Below are 18977 nucleotides of genomic sequence, written 5' to 3'. Positions count from 1 at the left end.
GGAGTTTACTTCGAGGAGGAAATGCCAGGTCTAGGAGGGTGAATTGTCCACTGGTGTAGGAGGGAAGCCAGAGATGAGGATGGAGCAGTGGACAAGGGCCAGATCCAGTTACCTCTGTGCTTAGACCCTCCTGAGAGCTTCCCTGTCCATCTCAGGAAACACTTCATGCAGCTTTATCACGTGGAAAAAGGAGTAGGAGAGAGGAGCTCCTTATCATTTGGGGCAACCTGGCTTTCACATGTTTCATTTCAGTTTTCACATTGTGTCCTGTACTCTGTTGTTAGGCTGTCCTGCATTTCTCTGCCATCAGCTGACTTGGAGAGAGGAAATCAATTGCACAGCATCCACAGTGGGGTGACAGCTTTGCCATTCGTGGTTGTCCGGCTAGTAACGTGGTGCTGCCCACAGGGGCGGGCCCTTAGCACGGAGCCACAGTTAGTAGAGGCGCACAGAGGGGGGCGTGTCCTGCTTAAACTCGGTGAATTTCGCTGCGCCATGAGAAGGTAAAAACATGCCAAAGCGCAGAACAGCCCCGCAGCCTGCGCATAAGAGGTACTGCACCTTCTAACCGGAAATGCCTTCTCCGCATAGAACCCGGGAGAGGACTGTCGTGCAGGAGAAACCTCAGGAGACGCTGCGCAGAGGCTGTTGGGAACTGTAGTCTTTCCTACGTTTGGTACCCGACGAAGTTAATTCAGTCCGGAATCATTATCTGTTTTATACGTGGGTATCTTAAGAAAAGAGATGGGTAGAGCTGGCCGGTTTTTTCAGGTATTGAAGCACCGTGGGATATGACAAGATTGCAGTTTTAATCCCAGTCAGGATTCATACAAGAATCAACCAGTGAATGCGTAAATAATTGGGACAAATCCATCTTTTTTTCTCTCACTTCTCTTTTTCTGCCTTCCACTCTTTCCCTCTAAAGTCAATCAATAAGAAATGGGATAAACGGGTCGGCTGTCCCTACAGTATATAACGTTAAGGTATATTAAACTCGTGGTTTTCAAGTCATTGTGTTGAGGCCAATGGGAGGCAAATTTCTTATGGATTCTGGGAATCGTAGTTCTTACTTAGGTAAGCCGGGAGTTTACGTTGACCTCCTCTGCTAGTTTCCGTGAGCGCGGGGTGCCCGGGTGACCACCAATCTGGAAGGAGGGATGAGAGAGACCGTGTGTAGGGTTAGGAGCCGGGATGAGTGTGCAGTAGCTGGAACGGGAAGTGCGGGAAGTTTCATTTTTGGAGCCGGGACGCGGCCCCAGCCGTGTATTTAGGGACGGGGAAGTGGGGTGAGACGCAGCTTCCTTGGAGTTGCGGGGTGCACCCGGGTCCTTCCTTCTCCCGCTGAAGCAGGTAAACAGGAACTCTCATGTCACTTTTTTGGGAGAAGTTGGGATGATTCTGAACTGTGGAATTTACATAGAAAGACGACTGCAGACGTGCTTCCCTGAGGTTTATTTGGGCTCTGGGTACACGTGTTCAGCCAGAGCTAAATAGACAGGAATTCCCTGTGGTGGATGGGGGTGCAGAGGCGACAATATAGCCCCTGCTTTTGGCAAGGGGACACTTACTTGGGTCAAGCGTGTGTGACTGGTTGTGGGAACCCCAGACTGATTGTGAATATGGAGTTCTGGGTTTTGGGGCTTGTTTGCGTGGGGCTGAGTATGTCCCAAGTCGGTGAGTGAGTGGGGATGCGGTTGGGGTGGGAGCTTTCAGGAGCTGCAGTGCCTGATTTGTACAGTAAGGAGTGTGGAAATGTCACATTACTGCTCCACCCGCAGGTGCTGGCTTCCTGGAAACACGGTGGGCTTTCACAAGGACGGTTCGGAGAAATGACCTGGGGCAGGAGCAGAAATCGGTCTTGAGATGAAATAACGTCTTACCTGGCTGGGTGGTAGAATTTCAGGACAAATAGTGGTCTGACTCCGGGGCCGTGAGGTTACCTGATCCTTCGGCCTTGGGAGAGCAGGACCAGGAGGAGAACAGGGAAGACGTGCAGACCATGAAGAATCTGACCCCAAATCATGAGGCTAAAGGTGAGAGTTGAGAGTCTGGAGAGGTGAGGCGGAGGAGTAAGGCTCTGGGCTTAGCTGAGAGCACTGTAGTGACCCCAGCTGAGTAAAGGGACTGCTCCCTCTGTCCTGGGCTCCGAGGAGCTGCTCCCCGGGGCATTCTGGGAGGCCTGCACCCTCAGAGCTTTGTTCTTCCCCTAGGTCTGCCTTCCAGCTGCACTGACTCGCTCCAAGAAAAGGAGGGAAAGCCCAGAACACTGGTGAGTCAGAGTGTTGTTGTGAGTCGGGGGCGCAGAGAGAGAGATCAGCAGACGAAATCAGGACTTCAGCAATCAGTGAGACCTCATCTTACACCGGAGACACCACACCATGTGTGTGTGTGTGTGTGTGTGTGTGTGTGTGTGTAGTAGTGACTAGCAGAGATGTGTCGCCTGTCATCAGGCACTGAGGACACATTCACCAGAGGAGTCACATGCATGCAGCATGCAGGTAGCTCTATCCATATATCAGACCCCATTGTACAAGGAGGATGCACTTAGGCGGGAAGCATGTGTGCAGGGAATTTGATTGAGGCGTTACAAATAAGTCAACATTGACAGAACAGCCAGTGTCCAACAGGCAGGCCCATGACGGCATCAGGGAGGGGCCGTGTGTTGCAGGGATTGTGGACAGGGATCCTGTAGTCATGTGTCCTTGTTCTCATGCCGTGGGGAGATCCTTCAGTGGGGATGTTTTGGATTTCTACCCAGATCACCTTATCAGGACCCACACCCCTGCAGCTGCTGATAACTGCTGCTGATGGCCATGGTGATGAATTCTTCTCTAGGACCTGCTCTCAGCCACATAGAATGACCTCCTCACACAGGGTGCCCTGGCTCATGACTGATTGAGATGGAGAGGCAAAACCTCACCCCTTGACTCTGTTGGGTTCAGAGGTCATCCTGGGTCAGGAGATGCCCATGAGATCTCAGCTGTGAACACACTGCAGGTCAGCTTCTTCCTCTGCCCATTCCAGCCCTCAGTCACCAATAAACCACTCAATTCTCCACCCATTGTCTCTCCAGGGACTCCACTGTGAGACACCTTAAGTGTATAAGGAGTATAGACATGACTGGCCATGAAGCACCCTCAACACAGTGCAGCATATACATTCTCTGTGTTTGGGCAGAATGGGCAGTGATTGGGAAAAGCTCAGCTCAGGATACATCATAGAACAGCTACATTAGGAGAAACTTTACAAGGACAGGGAAGTACTGTGTGTGACGCTTTAGCATTCAGCTATACTTCATTGTGCACCGGGGGACACTCAGGGAGAAGACCCATCTCAGCAGGGTTTGTGGGTGGAGATTTACCCTGTTGTTCATCCTCAAAAGACCCAGACATTCTGTTTGCCCCCACCGTCCACTATCTCAGTCACCTGGATGGGGTTTTCTACGTCTTGACTCCTCCCCCATCCTCTGAGAGTGAGGATGGCATTCGTAACTAAATTGATATGTTTTTATTTCATGTTCCCACTTTTTGTAATTACAGGAATAAAGAAGTACAAGGTTCTATGTAAGTAACCTAAAAATGATCACGTGTTTTATATTCATACACAATTCTTCCCAGTGTGTTTTTGTTTTCTTCCAGTAAACTCTTTCATAAATGAGCTCAGTCTGTGCCCCTTAGTCACACATGCATCTGGAAAAGAGTTCACATTCACAGCCCAGGTTTCCTGCATGAATTCAATCCTTGAGAAAAAAGTATGTTCCAAATATAGTACATTTGTTGGGGAATCTGAGACTTTGCAAGGAGAGGCTGATCGAGGTTCCAGAGGGGAGGAACTCAGAGGGGGGGAACTTCCCAGTACCCAGGCCTGGATTGCTGCTTCTGAATGATGACTCCCATTGGCTGCTGTGCAGGCTCCGTCCCCTGGGTTTTCTTCTTCCTAATCTCTACTCAGATCCCTGCTGAGTACCTCTCTTCCCCATCAAGGTGTCAGTGTTCCTTGAAGGACTGTTTAAGTCCTGCTTTTTCACAGTCCCTTTATTGGTACACTCTCTTTAGACTTCTGTATTCGAAGTGCAGGTCCTTTAGGTAAGACCTCTCCTCCCATCATGAATCATTGCTTTGGGCCTCTTAGCTACTCATGGGCGTAAAGACCCATAAATGCAGGTGCAATGCCAAGTCACCTCACTTCTCCAATCCAAGGGTCCTGCATTGACACATCATCCTACTATTTTGTCCAAGACGGCTTCGTCAGACCCCAGCTATTGTTTTTAGTCCAAAGCCCTGACACTTTGTTCACACCCTTTTCTACTCCTCCTTCTTCTGAGCCCAAATAGCCCAATTGGCAGTTCCACACATGAGAAAGCAATCAATGAGTAACTGATGTGTGGGAATGAACAATTGATGCTTCTCATCTCTCCCTTCCTGTCCATCTCTATCTGTTCCTCATTCTGTCTCTCACAATAATAGACATTTTTTGAGACTCTCATAAAATTTTATCTTTGTCTTTACAGAAAAAATTACAGAACCTTATACACACAAAGTCCTGTATTCAACTTTCAGGAGTATTGATATATTAATGATTTCCAGGAGGAGAACCTTAGTTAGGATCTCACTGAAATCTACAGGTAAATTGGAAATAAATTCAAGTCATAGTGGATTGATGAGCGAAGCAGAGAGAGGTGTAGGTGGACCCAGCAATCATGGGTGAGTGTAAAGGAACGTTCTCAAGAAATACTAGCTAGACATATTAGTGGCTTCAACATGGAAACACCCAGAAAGGAGTAACAGGAAGGGAGCACGGGAATAAACATTCAGAAGAGCCTGAACAGTGGTGGCGCAGTGGATCAAGCGTCTACCTGGAACGATAATGTTGCTGGCTCAAAACCCTGGACTTGTCTGGTCGAGGTACATATGGGAGTTGATGTTTCCTGCTCCTCCCCACATCTCTCTCTCTCTCTCTCTCTCTCTCTCTCTCTAAAGTGAATGAATGAATAAATAAAAATAATTAAAAGGCCTGACCAGGCAGTGGAGTAGTGGATAGAGCATCGGACTGGGATGCAGAAGGACCTAGGTTCGAGACCACAAGGTCGCTGGCTTGAACGTGGGCTCATCTGGTTTGAGCAAAAGCTCACCAGCTTGGACCCAAGGTCGCTGGCTTGAGCAAGGGGTTACTCGATCTGCTGTAGCCCCACGGTCAAGGCACATATGAGAAAACAATCAATGAACAACTAAGGTGTCGCAATGCACAACAAAAAACTAATAATTGATGCTTCTCATCTTTTTGTTCCTGTCTGTCCCTGTCTATCCCTCTCTCTGACTCTCTCTTTGTCTCTGTAAAAAAAAATTTTTTTTAAAGATTAAAAAAATATTTTATAATTAAAAGAACAAATCCTGCCTGAAAAAATTTCATTTAAAATAAAACCATTCAGGAGAGCACAGCTACTGACAATGCCCACGGCTGTCTCCCAACAAGAACCCCAGGTACCTGAGCAGGGTGCTGGGGTTGCCGGGAGAAACTGTCGTTTTAGCTCGAAGAGTTGTAATAATTGAAGAGTCCAGCGATTGATGTTCTAGATTGCCTTTATTGGAAAGCTGGAACAGAAGATGGAGTTGTGGGGTTGGGAGGAACAGGGATGGTCCGAATGTTTTTGTAGGAACAACAATTAAAGCCACCATCTGATACAACCTTGCCACCTTATCTCTGCCCTGCCCCTGAACAGAGAGCCATCCCCCCACAGAAAGTGGCAATTGGCTGAAGTCCTTGAGTCTTTTGCATGAAGTTATGTTCCATGCATCCATCATCCATTATCCATCCATGCAATCATTAATTCCTCTGAGAATAATATTTTTTTTCAAGGTTTATTCCAGACATATAAGGCAGCAGTGACACAGTACATGGTGCATTCCTCAGAAAGATCACAGTCTCATAACTGACAGCTCTGAACAGTCTAAGACAGAATAGAATGGTAAGAGCTCTGGGAAATGTTCTCTGGGGATCAAAGATATTCATATCAGACAACTGGCCCAGAGGAGACTTCCTGGAGGCAAAGAAAACTGAGCCTACACCTCAGGGAGGCTGAGTCCACTAAGTAAACATGGGAAGAAGGCTGGAGAGAGGCAGAAAAAAGTTTTTCTAGATGAGAAAATGGGAGGTCTAGGAGTGTGGAAGTGTCTACTGGAGTAGGAGAATCCAGAGATGAGGATGGAGCTGTGGGCAAGGGCCAGGTCCAGTCACCTCCGTGCTTAGACCCTCCTTAGAGCTTCCCTGTCCATCTCAGAAACACTTCATGCAGCTCCATCACGTGGAAGGAGGGGAAACAGAGAGGAGTCTCATTATAATTTGGGGGAACCTGGCTTCCCCACGTCCCATTTCAGTTTTCACATCGTGTCCTGTACTGTGTTGTTAGCCGTCCTGCATTTCTCTGCCACCAGCTGACTTGGAGAGAGGAAATCGATTGCACAGCATCCACAGTGGGGTGACCGCTTTGCCTTCCCTGGTTTTCCCGCTAGTTACGTGGGGCTGCCCGCAGGGGCGGGCATAGCACGGAGCCACACTCAGAAGGCGCGCACAGAAGGAGGCGTGTGTGCTAGTCAGCTTAAATGCAGTGTTACCCTGGGTCACGAGAAGTGAAAAACATGCAAAATATCAGAACAGCCTCATAGCCAGCTCGCTAGAAAAGCGGGACTCTGAAGCCGGAAATGCCTTCACCATATAGAACCCGGGAGAGGACCATCTGGACCGAAAACACCTCAGGAGACACTACCGCAGAGACTTCTGGAAATTGTAGTCTTACCGTTTGAAACCTTGGTAACAGACTTCTTTTCGGAAATATTGTGTTTTATACTTGAGTATTTTAAGAAAAGGGATAGGTAGACCTGTCTCGTTTGTTCACTTCCTTAGAGCATCGTGGAATATGCAAAAAGATTGTAGTTTTCATCCCCAGTCAGGTTACATTCAAGTATCATCCAATGAATGCATAAATAATTATGACAAGTTATCCATGTTTCTCTCTCTCTTTCTTTGACTTTCTGAGTTCCACTCTCTCTAAAATCAATAAACGAAAAGTTTGAAAAACGGGTCGGCTGTTACTAGAGTATACAATGTTCAGGTATATTGAACTCTTGGTTTAAGTTCTCTCTGTTGCGGCCAGAGAGCGGCGGGGCCACTGGGGATTCTGGGAATTGTAGTTCTTTCACAAATGATCAGGGAGACCACGTGGACCTGTTTCTGTAGTTCTGGTGAGCGCGGGTTGCGGGAGTCGAAATTACAATAGTGCAGGAAGGAGGGACGGGAGAAGCAGTGTGTAAGGTTAGGAGCGGTGCTGGGGAGCTGGTGGGTTGGACCCGGGATGAGTGAGGCTGGTGTGCAGTTGATAGAACGGGAAGTGTATTTAGGGACGGGTAAATGGGATGAGACTAGGGTTGGCCGGAGTCCGTGAGTTCCGGGGCGCTACCTGTGTTTTTTCCGTCTCACTGGGAGGGGAGATAGGGGCAGACTGTAAGAGAGAGATGAGAAGAATCAAATTTTTGTTACGGCACTTTAGTTGTCCATTGATTGCTTTCTCGTACTTGCCTTCACCGAGTTGGGGGGGCTAAAGCAGACCTAGTGACCCCTTGTTCCAGCAAGCGGCTTTGCTCCCAAGCTGGTGAGCTTTGCTCAAACCAGATGAGTCCGCGCTGAAGCTGGCGACCTCGGTGCTTTGTATCAGGGTCTTTCGCATCCCAGTCCTTCCCTGTATCTACTGCGCCACCGCCTGGTCAGGCTCATATAATTTTTGGGAGAAGGGATGATTCTGGGCCATGTTATTCACATGAGAAGGTGGCTGCAGACGTGCATCTCCGAGGTTAATTTGGGCTCCGGGCACAGGAGGTCAGTCAGAGCTAAATAGACAGGAATTCCCTGAGGTGGGTGGGGGTGCAGAGGCGACCACATAGCCCCCCCCCCCTGCTTTTGGCAAGGGACACCTACTTGGGTCATGCGTGTGTGAGTGGTTGTGGGAACCCTGGAGTGATTGTGAATATAGAGTTCTGTGTTTTGGGGCTTGTTTGTGTGGGGCTGAGTATGACCCAAGTCTGTGGGTGAGTGGGGATGCGATTGGGATGGGAGCTCTCAGGACCTGCAATGCCTAATTTGTACAGTAAGGAGTGTGGAAACGTTACATTGCTGCTCCACCCGCAGGTGCTGGCTTCGTGGAAACACGGGGGCTTTCACAAGGACGATAAGGAGAAGTGACCCGAGGCAGGAGCAGAAATTGATTTTGTGCTGAAATAATGTCTACGTGGCCGGGAGGTAGCACTTCAGGGCGAACACTGGTCTGACCCCTAGGCCTGGAGGAGAACAGGGATGACATGGAGACCATGAAGAATCTGACCATAAATCATGAGGCTAAAGGTGAGAGTTGTTGAGAGTCTGGAGAGGTGAGGAGGAGGAGTAAGGCTCTAGGCTTAGCTGAGAGCACTGTAGTGACCCCAGCTGAGTAAAGGGACTGCTCCCTCTGTCCTGGGCTCCGAAGAGCTGCTCCCGGGGCATTCTGGGAGGCCTGCACCCTCAGAGCTTTGTTCTTCCCCTAGGTCTGCCTTCCAACTGCACTGACTCGCTCCAAGGAAAGGAAGGAAAGCCCGAAACACTGGTGAGTTGGAGTTACATTATTTCCCTTTTTTTCTGAAATGCTGCCCTATTTTTCGGAGAAAAGGCAAACAGGATATTTTCTTTTCTGGGGAAGGGAAAAAACGAAGAGCAGTAGACAGATCATGCCTGTGTCAGGCACCATATTATCCAATTTAGAATGACTCCTACATTTATGTGTTTTATTTTTCTTGGAAATTCTACCCAAGATTAGTAAATCCTAGAAAAGTGCAAAGTATAAGGGATTTTTTAAAAAACTGAGATTATTAAAATTTTAAATGTGTATTTAATTTCACTTTACATCACAGTAGATAAAGACACTGTCTTCTGCAGAGGACATCTTTTTACTTTTTTACTATTGTAATTTTTGAACAAGTAGAGAAGCAGAGGATAGAGTGGAGGAATAGTATTTAAAAATAGTGAATTTGAACTCAATTGAACATGAACAGTACATGTCATCACCAAAGAAAGAATTTTTGCAGGAAGGCCTGAGTTATTAACTCTGGGTTAAGAGGTCCTGCTTTAGTTTCCCCTAAACTGGGAAGGATGTTCTTAACCACTTGATTGCTGATCTAGTTAATTATTCTGAATGCAGTGACCTATCTTTGTTCCAGAGGCTATGCGGGAAGGGCCCCCCTGCAATATTCTCCAGCCAAATGTTTCCCATAAAAATTGGTAGGGTCTCTGACATACTTGAAGGGGAAGTTCTCTCTAGAGGACTCTTACATGTAAACGCGCACTGTACGAGGCCCATTTTGCAGCCTTGGCTGCAAATTCTTGGTCTGGTTATGTGTTCTTCCCGGGTTTGATAAGATTTGTAAATACTTATAATTCTTTTTCTTTAATTTTTAGCCTGTTATTTTATTTATTTATTTATTTATTTATTTGTATTTTTCTGAAGCTGAAAACAGGGAGAGACAGTCAGACAGACTCCCGCATGCGCCCGACCGGGATCCACCCGGCACGCCCACCAGGGGTGAAGCTCTGCCCACCAGGGGGCGACGCTCTGCCCCTGGGCGGGAGTGGGGTGGGGTTGGGGGGGGCGCCCTGCCGCGACCAGAGCCACTCTAGCGCCTGGGGCAGAGGCCATGGAGCCATCCCCAGCGCCCGGGCCATCTTTGCTTCAATGGAGCCTTGGCTGCGGGAGGGGAAGAAAGAGACAGAGAGGAAGGAGAGGGGGTGGAGAAGCAAATGGGTGCCTCTCCTGTGTGCCCTGGCCAGGAATCGAACCCGGGTCCCCCACACGCCAGGCCAACGCTCTACCGCTGAGCCAACCGGCCAGGGCCTAGCCTGTTATTTTAACTAGTTACTACTCTAAGACTCATGCTTACGTTTTTTGTTTTGTTTTTTTTGGTCTGGTGATGTTGTGTAGAGATATAGCCCAGGCGGATGTATTTTTGGTGTGGTAATCGTTTCATTGATTCTTTCTTATTTTATTTAATTTAAGGTTACATAAGTTGTTCCAGAGAAAAGGGCCAAGAGAGCCCTGCTAAAAGGACTGTCATTTCTGGAGGGGGAGGTCAGTGTGATTGTGCATGACCAGGCCTCTCCTGCTCATTAGCCACATATTCGGGGGCAGTAGTCTTTACTGAACTCGCCAGGACGAGTCAGAAAACATGAACAAGTGAGGAGAGCCAGAGCCTGAGAGGGAGCTGGGTTGGTCTCCAGAGTTGCTACAAGTTTTTGCCTAAAAATGTTCAGTATTTAATAAATAAAGTGTATTGAAGTGGAGAGATACAGAGTGAGGAAAAAAAAATAAGAAAGAACATACAAATAAGAGAATGAGAGGAAGTCTATATAAATTTTCCTGTGATGTAAAATAAAGACAACTTTTCAATTCTGGGCTGAGGTTTTTTGTTTGTTTGTTTTTTATAATTAATTAATTATTTTCTGAAGTTGGAAACGGGGAGGCAGTCAGACAGACTCCCGCATGCGCCCGACCGGGATCTACCGGGCATGCCCACCAGGGGGTGACGCTCTGCCCATTTGGGGTGTTGCTCTGTTGCAACCAGAGTCATTCTAGCGCCTGAGTCAGAGGCCATAGAGCCATCCTCAGTGTCCATTCATTGGGCCAACTTTGCTCCAATGGAGCCTTGGCTGCGGGAGGGGAAGAGAGAGACAGAGAGGAAGGAGAGGGGGAAGGATGAAGAAGCAGATGGGCGCTTCTCCTGTGTGCCCTGGCCGGGAATCAAACCTGGGACCCCTGCACGCCAGGCCGACGCTCTACCAGTGAGCCAACCGGACAGGGCCCTGTGCTGAGTTTTAATCTCCCTGGACTGTACATTCATCCTTCCATTATTGGTGATGAGTTGTGTGTTGAATGATACACTGTGGACACCAAGTCTCTTTCAAATTGGAAATTTTCTGCCCATCTAGAACTCTTTCATCTCAGTATTCCTCCATAGTGTGTCCTCACCGTCACCTTCCTGAGCACTGCTTCAGGTTTCAATTTTCTTTTTTACATAGACGAAGAGTGAGAGATGGATCGATAGGGACAGACAGGAAGGGAGAGAGATGAGAAGCATCAATTCTTCATTGTAGCACCTTAGTGTTCAATCATTGCTTCCTCACTTGTGCTTTGAGGTAGGAGCTACAGCAGAGCGAGTGGTCCCTTGCTCAAGCCAGTGACATTGTCCTCAAGCCAGCGACCATGAGGTCATACCTATGAACCCACGCTCAAGCCAGCGTCCCCGCACTCATGCTGTTGAGCCCACACTCCAGCTAAATGAGCCTGCTCTCAAGACAACGACATCGGGGTTTTGAACCTGGGTCCTCCGCATCCTAGTCCTACGCTCTATCCACTGTGCCACCGCCTGGTCAGGCCACATTTCAAATTGATTCACAAAGCACTTCTCCAAGGAAATCATAAATGTCCAGGGCCCAGCAATGGGTGTATGTGTCGGCTTTGTGCCCTTTCAATTTTAATACAAAGCCATGGTTGTGGTTACTAGAATTTGGTACATAGAATTCTGTACTTGGGAACAAACTGGACCAAGTTTTTATAGATCTATACCCTCCAGGGTGACAGTATTTACTCATGGCACTTGGAAAATTGATGGTGACTTGCTCTTTGTTAACAAATTGCTTGTTAATAGGTACCACTCACATTCAGGGATGTGGCCGTGGTCTTCACAAAGGAGGAATGGAGGAGGCTGAGCCCTGCGCAGAGGAGCCTGTACAAGGAAGTGATGCTGGAGAACTACAGGAACCTGCTCTCGCTGGGTGAGGCTGTGTTCTGTCCTTCCTTACTGCGGTAGCGGGATGGACCACCTACCGTGGGCAGAAGATGTTCTAGACACTTAGAGCCACACATTAGGCAAGGAATAGCAACCTCTACCCATGGGGCTTCCTTTTCACGATGTATTGTAACAAATAAGAAATAAAAAGCTTCTCATGCAGGGATAGGACGGTAACGTTAGACAGTGATAAAAATACCTAGTGAAAAATAATCATTAAATGAAGCAGGATAAAGGCGTATCGATTGTGACAAGACGGCGAGCTGAATTTGAAATCAATGAGGAGGTAACATGTGACCAAAGACATAATGTGGTGACGGAGTTAGACTCTGTGTGAAAAGAAATAGCATTTCAGGTCGTTACGTGTTGGCGCTAAGACATTAAGGCCTTAAGGAAGGGATGTCCCTCCCAGGGGTAGGGAATTGTAAGGAGGCCGGTGGGACTGGAAGTGCAGTTTGCACGTGGGAGAGTAGAGAGTAACGCCTTCTGCAACCATCAGAGGTTTGTGTTTTATACACTATGATTTTTCCCTTATTTAGAAACTTACATTAATTCTTTAATCCTAGGGTAATAAATACTTTCTTTCTTTTTTTAAAATTTTTGTTAAATAAATACTTTCGATTACAACATTACCCTGAGTCAGCCGTTGTCCACTTCTTCTGTAAAGGGCCAGAGAATAGCTATTTTAGGTGTTTTGTGGGCGATGCGATCTCTAACTGCTCTGAACTCTCCCTGTCACGCTGAAGTAGCCAGAACGGAACGTGGATGAATGAGTGTGATTGTGTCCCGGGAAGACTTTTTCTTTGGACACCAAAGTTTGAATTTTATATCAGTTTTATGTGTCATTAACTATCATTCTTTTGACTTGTTTCCATCTTGTGAACAATTTAAAAACTCTCCTGAGCCTGTCAACTGTACAGAGAGAGAGAGGGGAGGATGAAATAGGTCTCGAGCTCTATTTCTCCCACCCCTTGTTCTAGGTCAGTACTGTGCCGTGAGCCACAGGGATGATTTAAAATTTTCTAGTAACTACATTTTTAATAAGGTAGACATGAATGGGTAAAATTCACAATCTTATGTCATCCAATCTTTCAAAATATTTTACACGTAATGAAAATATTAAAAAAAAACAACTTATAATTGTTTTTCTTAAGTAAGAGCGTTGAGTCAGTGAGGAAGACTCTTGCTTGGACCCCGAGTGGGATGCACCCTCAAGGCCTATACCAGGTAATACTCTGTCCCCCTGGGGCCACTGCTTTGTTGCTTGACAACAGAGCTATTTTAGTGCTTGAGGCGACGCCATGGAGCCATCCTCAGTGTCTGGGTCCATCTTCCTCCAACTGAGTCATGGCTGTAGGAGGAGGAGAGAGAGATAGAGGGAGAGAAGGGAGTTGATGTGGGGTGGAGAAGCACATGCTTGCTTCTCTTGTTGCCCTGACCAGGAATCAAACCCAGGACACCTACATGCTAGGCCGACGCTCTAGCACTGAGAGCACAGGCCACAGTCAAATGTTCATGTCTTCTGTTGCCTCTTGTTCAGCTCTGTTGGTTCTGCAATCTTTGAAAAAAACAGCCTCTCTTTAAATCTGGTATTTTTGTGTGTGTGTGTAACAGAGACAGAGTGAAGGACATATATGGGCAGACAGGCAGGAAGGGAAAGAGATGAGACTCATCAATTCTTTTTTGCTGCACCTTGGTTGTTCATTGATTTCTTTGTCATATGTGCCTTGACTGGAGAGGGGAGAGCGAACAGCAGAGCGAGTGACTTCTTGCTCAAGCCAGTGACCTTGGGCTCAAGCCACTAAGCCTAGCTCAAAGCAGATGAGCCTGCACTCAAGCTGGTGACCTCAGGGTTTTGAACCTGGGTCCTCCACATCCCAGTCTGACTTCACTGCTCCAGCACCTTGTCAGGCTGGGTCTGGTATTCTTAAAGAAGAAGGGGAAAGCAGCAATGAGGAAATCACATTTTGCTTTTTAAAAATGTGTTGCAAAGTGGAAGTAACTTTTCACCAATCTCTGTTGGCCCAAGCAAATCCTGTTACCAAGTGTGATGTCGGTGTGATTGGATTGGTCTGGACGCAGGGTTCCAAAATCCTGAAACAAAGAACTGAGTCTTTCTTGTCCATGGCAGAAGTCACAGTACTTAATACAGAACTTAGTAGTTAGAAGAAATTATTGCTTCGAAGTATTTGTTTGCAGATGGGCAATCTGAAACTCAGATTCAGTTCTTATACACTCTGTTCAACCACTGTGTAATGTACCGTTTCTTGTGTTTGGAAGCCCTCCTGATCAAGTAACTTTTTATGTGTTCAGTTTTTTATTGTTTTTGTTTGTTTGTTTTTTAATAAGTAAAGTCATGAAGCAGATTTTCACATAGGTCATAGAGACTGTCACCCCCAAATTCAACAGAAGTGTAAACGGGGCATCAGTGGGAGTGTCATGGCTTGACTGACTTACTAGAAAGAAACAGCTGGTGGTATTGAAGCTATTTACAGGGCAGATTGCTGACCTGGAAGGTGCCCAGTCTGAGTGACATGTAGAAGATGTTTCTGGGATGGTTTCACTGGATTGCCATAGAAAAGGGACTGTGTAGAAACAGAACCTAAAGAAATCATTAGTGGAAACAAATGATGTTGTACAGTTACGGTTAATAACAGGTGTGGCAGGAGGGCCCTAGTTTACCTGAGAGAAGGGGGGACTCCCTGCAGAAATGTTGCGGCTTCTCTGACCGAACTTTCTTTCTCCAGCAGAATCAAAGCCAGAAATGGACCCTCGCTCCTCCTTCCTTCCGGCCTTCTCCCGGGAGTCACTGCCCAGCCAGCAGGTGCTTCCCATGTGCTCGGACACGTGTGACTTCTATCCGGGGGATTTCGGCTTGTGGCATCTGGAGCAGACGTCTTTTTCTCAGAGTTGCTGGAGAGAAAACACAGAAGGTGAAGGCAGAGAAGATGGCTTGAGACTTTTGTTTGAGAGGACTGAGGAGGGGGAATCCTCAGGCGCATTCTGCAGCCCATCCCAAGGACATTCCGGGGAAGGTCATGCGGTGCTAGAAATAGAGCCCAGTTCAGCGCAAAGGGTAACCCCTGTGCAGACAGAAAAGGGGAAGAAGGAATTAGAAACCCCGAGATCTGGAGCTGTGAGCTGTAGTGAGCTCAAACCAGACGGCAGCCTGGAATCAAACGTTATGGCAGACAGGGTGACCCTCTCAGGGGAGAAGCCCTACATTTGCAGGCAGTGTGGGCGAAGCTTTACATGTAAGTCACACCTCAGACACCCTGAAGTGCACTCATCAATGGAGAATCCTTTCCTGTGTGATGAATGTGGTCAAAGATTTGGTGATAAATCAAAAGTCACAATACAGCAGTGGACTCACTCAGCGGAAAAGCCTTTCGTGTGCCTGGAATGTCGACGAACATTTGTTGATAAGTCAGTCCTCAAGAGACACCAGAGGACTCACTTGGGGCTGAAGCCTTTCGTGTGTCTTGAGTGTGGACAAGCATTTGCTTATAAGTCGCTCCTCAGGAGACACCAGAGGACTCACTCAGGGGAGAAGCCCTTTGTGTTCCCAGAGTGTGGACGAGGATTTAGTGTTAATTCAAAACTCAGGAGGAACAAGTGGACTCACTCGGGAGAAAAGCCCTTTGTGTGTCTTGAGTGTGGACAAGGATTTGCGTATAAATCATACTTCAGAAGACACCAACAGGCTCATTCGGGGGAGAAGCCATTCATGTGCCCAGAGTGTGGACGAGGATTTGGTTATAAGTCAAACCTCAGGAGACACCAGCAGACTCACTCAGGGGAGAAACCCTTCGTGTGCCCTGAGTGTGGTCGAGGATTTGTTGATAAGTCAGACCTTAGGAGACACCAGAGGACTCACTCGGGGGAAAAGCCCTTTGTGTGTCTTCAGTGTGGACAAGCATTTGGTCATGAGTTGCTCCTCAGGAGACACCAGATGACTCACTCGGGGGAGAAGCCCTTTGTGTGCCCTGAGTGTGGACGAGGATTTAGTTTTAATTCAAAACTCAAGAGACACAAGTGGACTCACTCGAAGGAGAAGCCCTTTGTTTGCCCAGAGTGTGGACGAGGATTTGGTGATGAGTCAAACCTCAGGAGACACCAGAGGACTCACTCGGGAAACAAGTCCTGCATGTGCCTTGAGTGTGGACAAGGATTTGGTGATAAGTCAGACCTCAGGAGACACCAGAGGATTCACTCAGGGGAGAAGCCTTACGTGTGCGGTGACTGTGGGTGCCGCTTTGTCTGGAAGTCATCTTTCCTCTTTCACCAGAGGGAACACTCCCAGGACATGCACACTTTCAGGGAGTGTGGGCAGAGCTTCAGACATAGGTCAGACCGCATTGGGCCGCAGTGGTCTCATTTTGGGGAGATGCCCTACCTGTGTCCGGAGTGCGGACAAGGATTTGCATATAAATCGTACTTCAGGAGACACCAGCAGACTCACTCAGGGGAGAAGCCCTTCATGTGTCAAGATTGTGGAAGAGGATTTGGTTATAAGTCAAACCTCAGCAGACACCAACAGACTCACTCAGGGAAGAAGCCCTTTGTGTCCCTGAGTGTATTCAAGCATTTAGTTGTAAGTCACTCCTCAGGGGACACCAGAGGACTCTCTCAGGGGAGAAGCCCTATGTCTGCCCAGAGTGCCGATGTGGATTTTGTGAAAACTCACCACAACTTAGGAGACAGCTGAGCACTCACTTGAGGTAGAATCCTTTTATGTGTGGTGAGTGGACCAGACTTGAGCTGGAAAGCAGCACTTCTGAATCAGCAGAGGACATATCAAGGGACAAGCGTGATATTTGCAGGGAATGTGAGTGAAGCTTTAGCTACAAATCAGATGTGATCAGACACCTGAGGATACAAGGAGGGGGAAGCCTTGCGTATGTAGGGATCTTGACCAAGAATTCAGAAGCGAGGCTTCATCTTACACCAGAGAGAAACCAGAACGTGTGTGCGCGTGCATGTGTGTGTGTGTGCAGTGACCTTGCAGAGATGTGTCGGCTGTCATCAGGCACCAAGGACACATTCACCAGAGGAGCCACGTGCATGCAGCATGCAGGTAGCTGTAGCCTTACGTCAGCCCTCATTGCACAAGGAGGATGCACTTAGGCAGGAAGCGTGTGTGCAGGGACTAGGGGATCCGAGCTCTGCCTGGATCACCTTATCAGGACCCACACCCCTGCAGCTGCTGATAACTGCTGCTGATGGCCATGGTGATGAATTCTTCTCTAGGACCTGCTCTCAGCCATACGGAATGGCCTCTCCACACAGGGTGTTTCCTGGCCCATGACTGATTGAGATGGGGAGACAAAACCTCACCCCTTGACTCTGTTGGGTTCAGAGGTCATCCTGGGTCAGGAGTGCCCATGAGATCTCAGCTGTGAACACACTGCAGGTCAGCTTCTTCCTCTGCCCAGTCCAGCCCTCAGTCACCAATAAACCACTCAATCCTCCACCCATTGTCTCTCCAGGGACTCCACTCTCAGGAGACATCTTAAGTGTATAAGGAGTGTGGTCACAGCTGTGGACATAAACCACTCCTCATAAATGCCAGTGTATACGTTCTATGTGTGTGAGATGAATGGGCACAGAGTACGGAAAATCGCACCTTAGGATACATCATAGAACAGCTGCATTGTAGGCAACTGGCCATCTAAATTTGTACTGTGTCTGACTTGACTGGGAAACTTGAGTTAACAACCCTGAGTGAATGTGTTTTGGATACAACACCAAGATACTCTGTGAGTGAGTTTGAGTGATGATCTTTGTGCAGACACAGAGAAATGCTCCTGAAGGGGCTTTAGAAAAGTAGCCTAGAGGTTCTAGATTTTTTTCTTTCTTTTTCTTTTGACTTGTTAATTAGGAAAAAAAAAGTATTTTGTGACCCATACTAGCCCTATCTTCATCTCAGCAAAAAAATTCGTTATTTATTCATTCTTTCCCTTTATCACTGGATCTTCCTCCCCCGTAATCCTGTTGCCTTTGTTCCTGTAAAGAAGTTTTGTCCTCTGCTCAATAAAAGCTGTGAGAAACAGTGCTCTGGGGGTCTTCATTGCCTGTCCTGTCAGACCTCTCCCTCTTCCCCTTGCAGTCACTTTGTGCCTTGAGTAGGCTTTTTAACCTCGACACTGGATGTTGGTAGTTCCGGTGGGGCTCCATTACTACACTACATCTAGAGAAACTAGATGGCCAGGGAGGGACTCTGAGAAGCTTTAGCAGTCAGTTATACCTCATAGTGCACCAAGGGACACTCAGGGAGAAGAGAGAAGTAGGCAGAGTTTGTGGGTGGAGCTTTATCCTGATGTTTCTACTCTGCCTTCCAAGAGGACATTCTTGATCCCAGGAATCACTACCTCAGTTGTCAGTCACCTTTGAGGGGCTTTCAGAAGTCTTGAGCCCTCCCTCCTGCTCTGTGTATGAGAGTGAGAATGGCACTAGTTACTCAATAGACATGTCTTTATTTTTTCACTTTTTGTAATTAGAATAAAGAAAAGGTTTCATTGAAGTCACCTAAGAATGACCACTTTTATATTTGTGTCGGGTAAACAAATGTTTCTAGGTTTGCTCCTTTGTGTTGGGGCAGCGCCCTGTGTGTATAGTGTATGGAAGGATGCAGGTGCTGCCCTCTGGGAAGTAGATTGCACACTGGATTGCCTTCCTGCTTGGGAGGGGCAATTGTGTCCTATTGTTTGCTGGAGAATGGTCCCCCCCCCACCCCACTGTTTTTGCTGAAGAATGCATAGGGAGAGAGTGAGTGTTGAGGTGTGTGGGAGCCCTGGTGAGTTTTGTGAGGACCCAGGACACGTGAAAAACCCTGAAAATGGGTCTGGGTTTGGAAACTTCGAGTGAGAGGGAAGCAGTTTTCCCGCCCTGTTTGCTCTTCTGCGTTACAAGACTAACAAACAGAATGGCCCACCATTTCCTGTCTCCACTGTTTCTTTTCTTTTTTTTTTCTTTCTTTTTTTTTTTGTGTGTGTGGCAGAGACAGAGAGAGTCAGAGAGAGGGACAGATAGGGACAGAGAGGAAGGGAGAGAGATGAGAAACATCAATCAATTCTTCGTTGCGGTTCCTAGTTCATTGATTGCATTCTCATCTGT

General features: G+C 47.5%; 1 protein-coding gene across 5 annotated transcripts; it reads left to right on the top strand.

Moving 5' to 3' along the window:
• The first annotated feature begins 1136 nt into the window (after positions 1-1136).
• Positions 1137-17847, top strand: LOC136308202 (zinc finger protein 343-like). 5 transcript variants are annotated; one of them, XM_066235430.1, is made up of 5 exons: positions 1137-1350; positions 1779-2033; positions 8571-8629; positions 11721-11847; positions 14609-17847. In XM_066235430.1, the coding sequence occupies exons 2-5, from the start codon at positions 2000-2002 to the stop codon at positions 16567-16569; spliced, it is 2181 nt and encodes a 726-aa protein (XP_066091527.1). In that variant the 5' UTR covers positions 1137-1350; positions 1779-1999; the 3' UTR covers positions 16570-17847. The 5 variants fall into 5 exon arrangements, with proteins under 5 accessions (XP_066091527.1, XP_066091525.1, XP_066091526.1 ...); XM_066235428.1 differs by lacking the exons at positions 1137-1350; positions 1779-2033 and adding exons at positions 7207-7238; positions 8179-8391; XM_066235429.1 differs by lacking the exons at positions 1137-1350; positions 1779-2033 and adding exons at positions 7230-7308; positions 8179-8391 and having other exon boundaries at positions 14612-17847.
• Positions 17848-18977: the final 1130 nt, after the last annotated feature.

This window comes from Saccopteryx bilineata, chromosome 6, assembly GCF_036850765.1.
Source record: "Saccopteryx bilineata isolate mSacBil1 chromosome 6, mSacBil1_pri_phased_curated, whole genome shotgun sequence".
Lineage (NCBI taxonomy): Eukaryota > Metazoa > Chordata > Mammalia > Chiroptera > Emballonuridae > Saccopteryx > Saccopteryx bilineata.
The sequence above is the reverse complement of the archived record's forward strand: the minus strand, read 5'-3'. Positions and strand labels throughout refer to the sequence as shown.

Bases quoted from the DNA above. Each gene is read 5' to 3' on its own strand.
- LOC136308202 (XM_066235428.1), top strand. From the start codon at position 8,349: ATGGAGACCATGAAGAATCTGACCATAAATCATGAGGCTAAAG. The intron at 8,392-8,570 runs GTGAGAGTTGTT...TTCTTCCCCTAG, and splicing joins CATAAATCATGAGGCTAAAG to GTCTGCCTTCCAACTGCACT. The intron at 11,848-14,608 runs GTGAGGCTGTGT...TTCTTTCTCCAG, and splicing joins CAGGAACCTGCTCTCGCTGG to CAGAATCAAAGCCAGAAATG.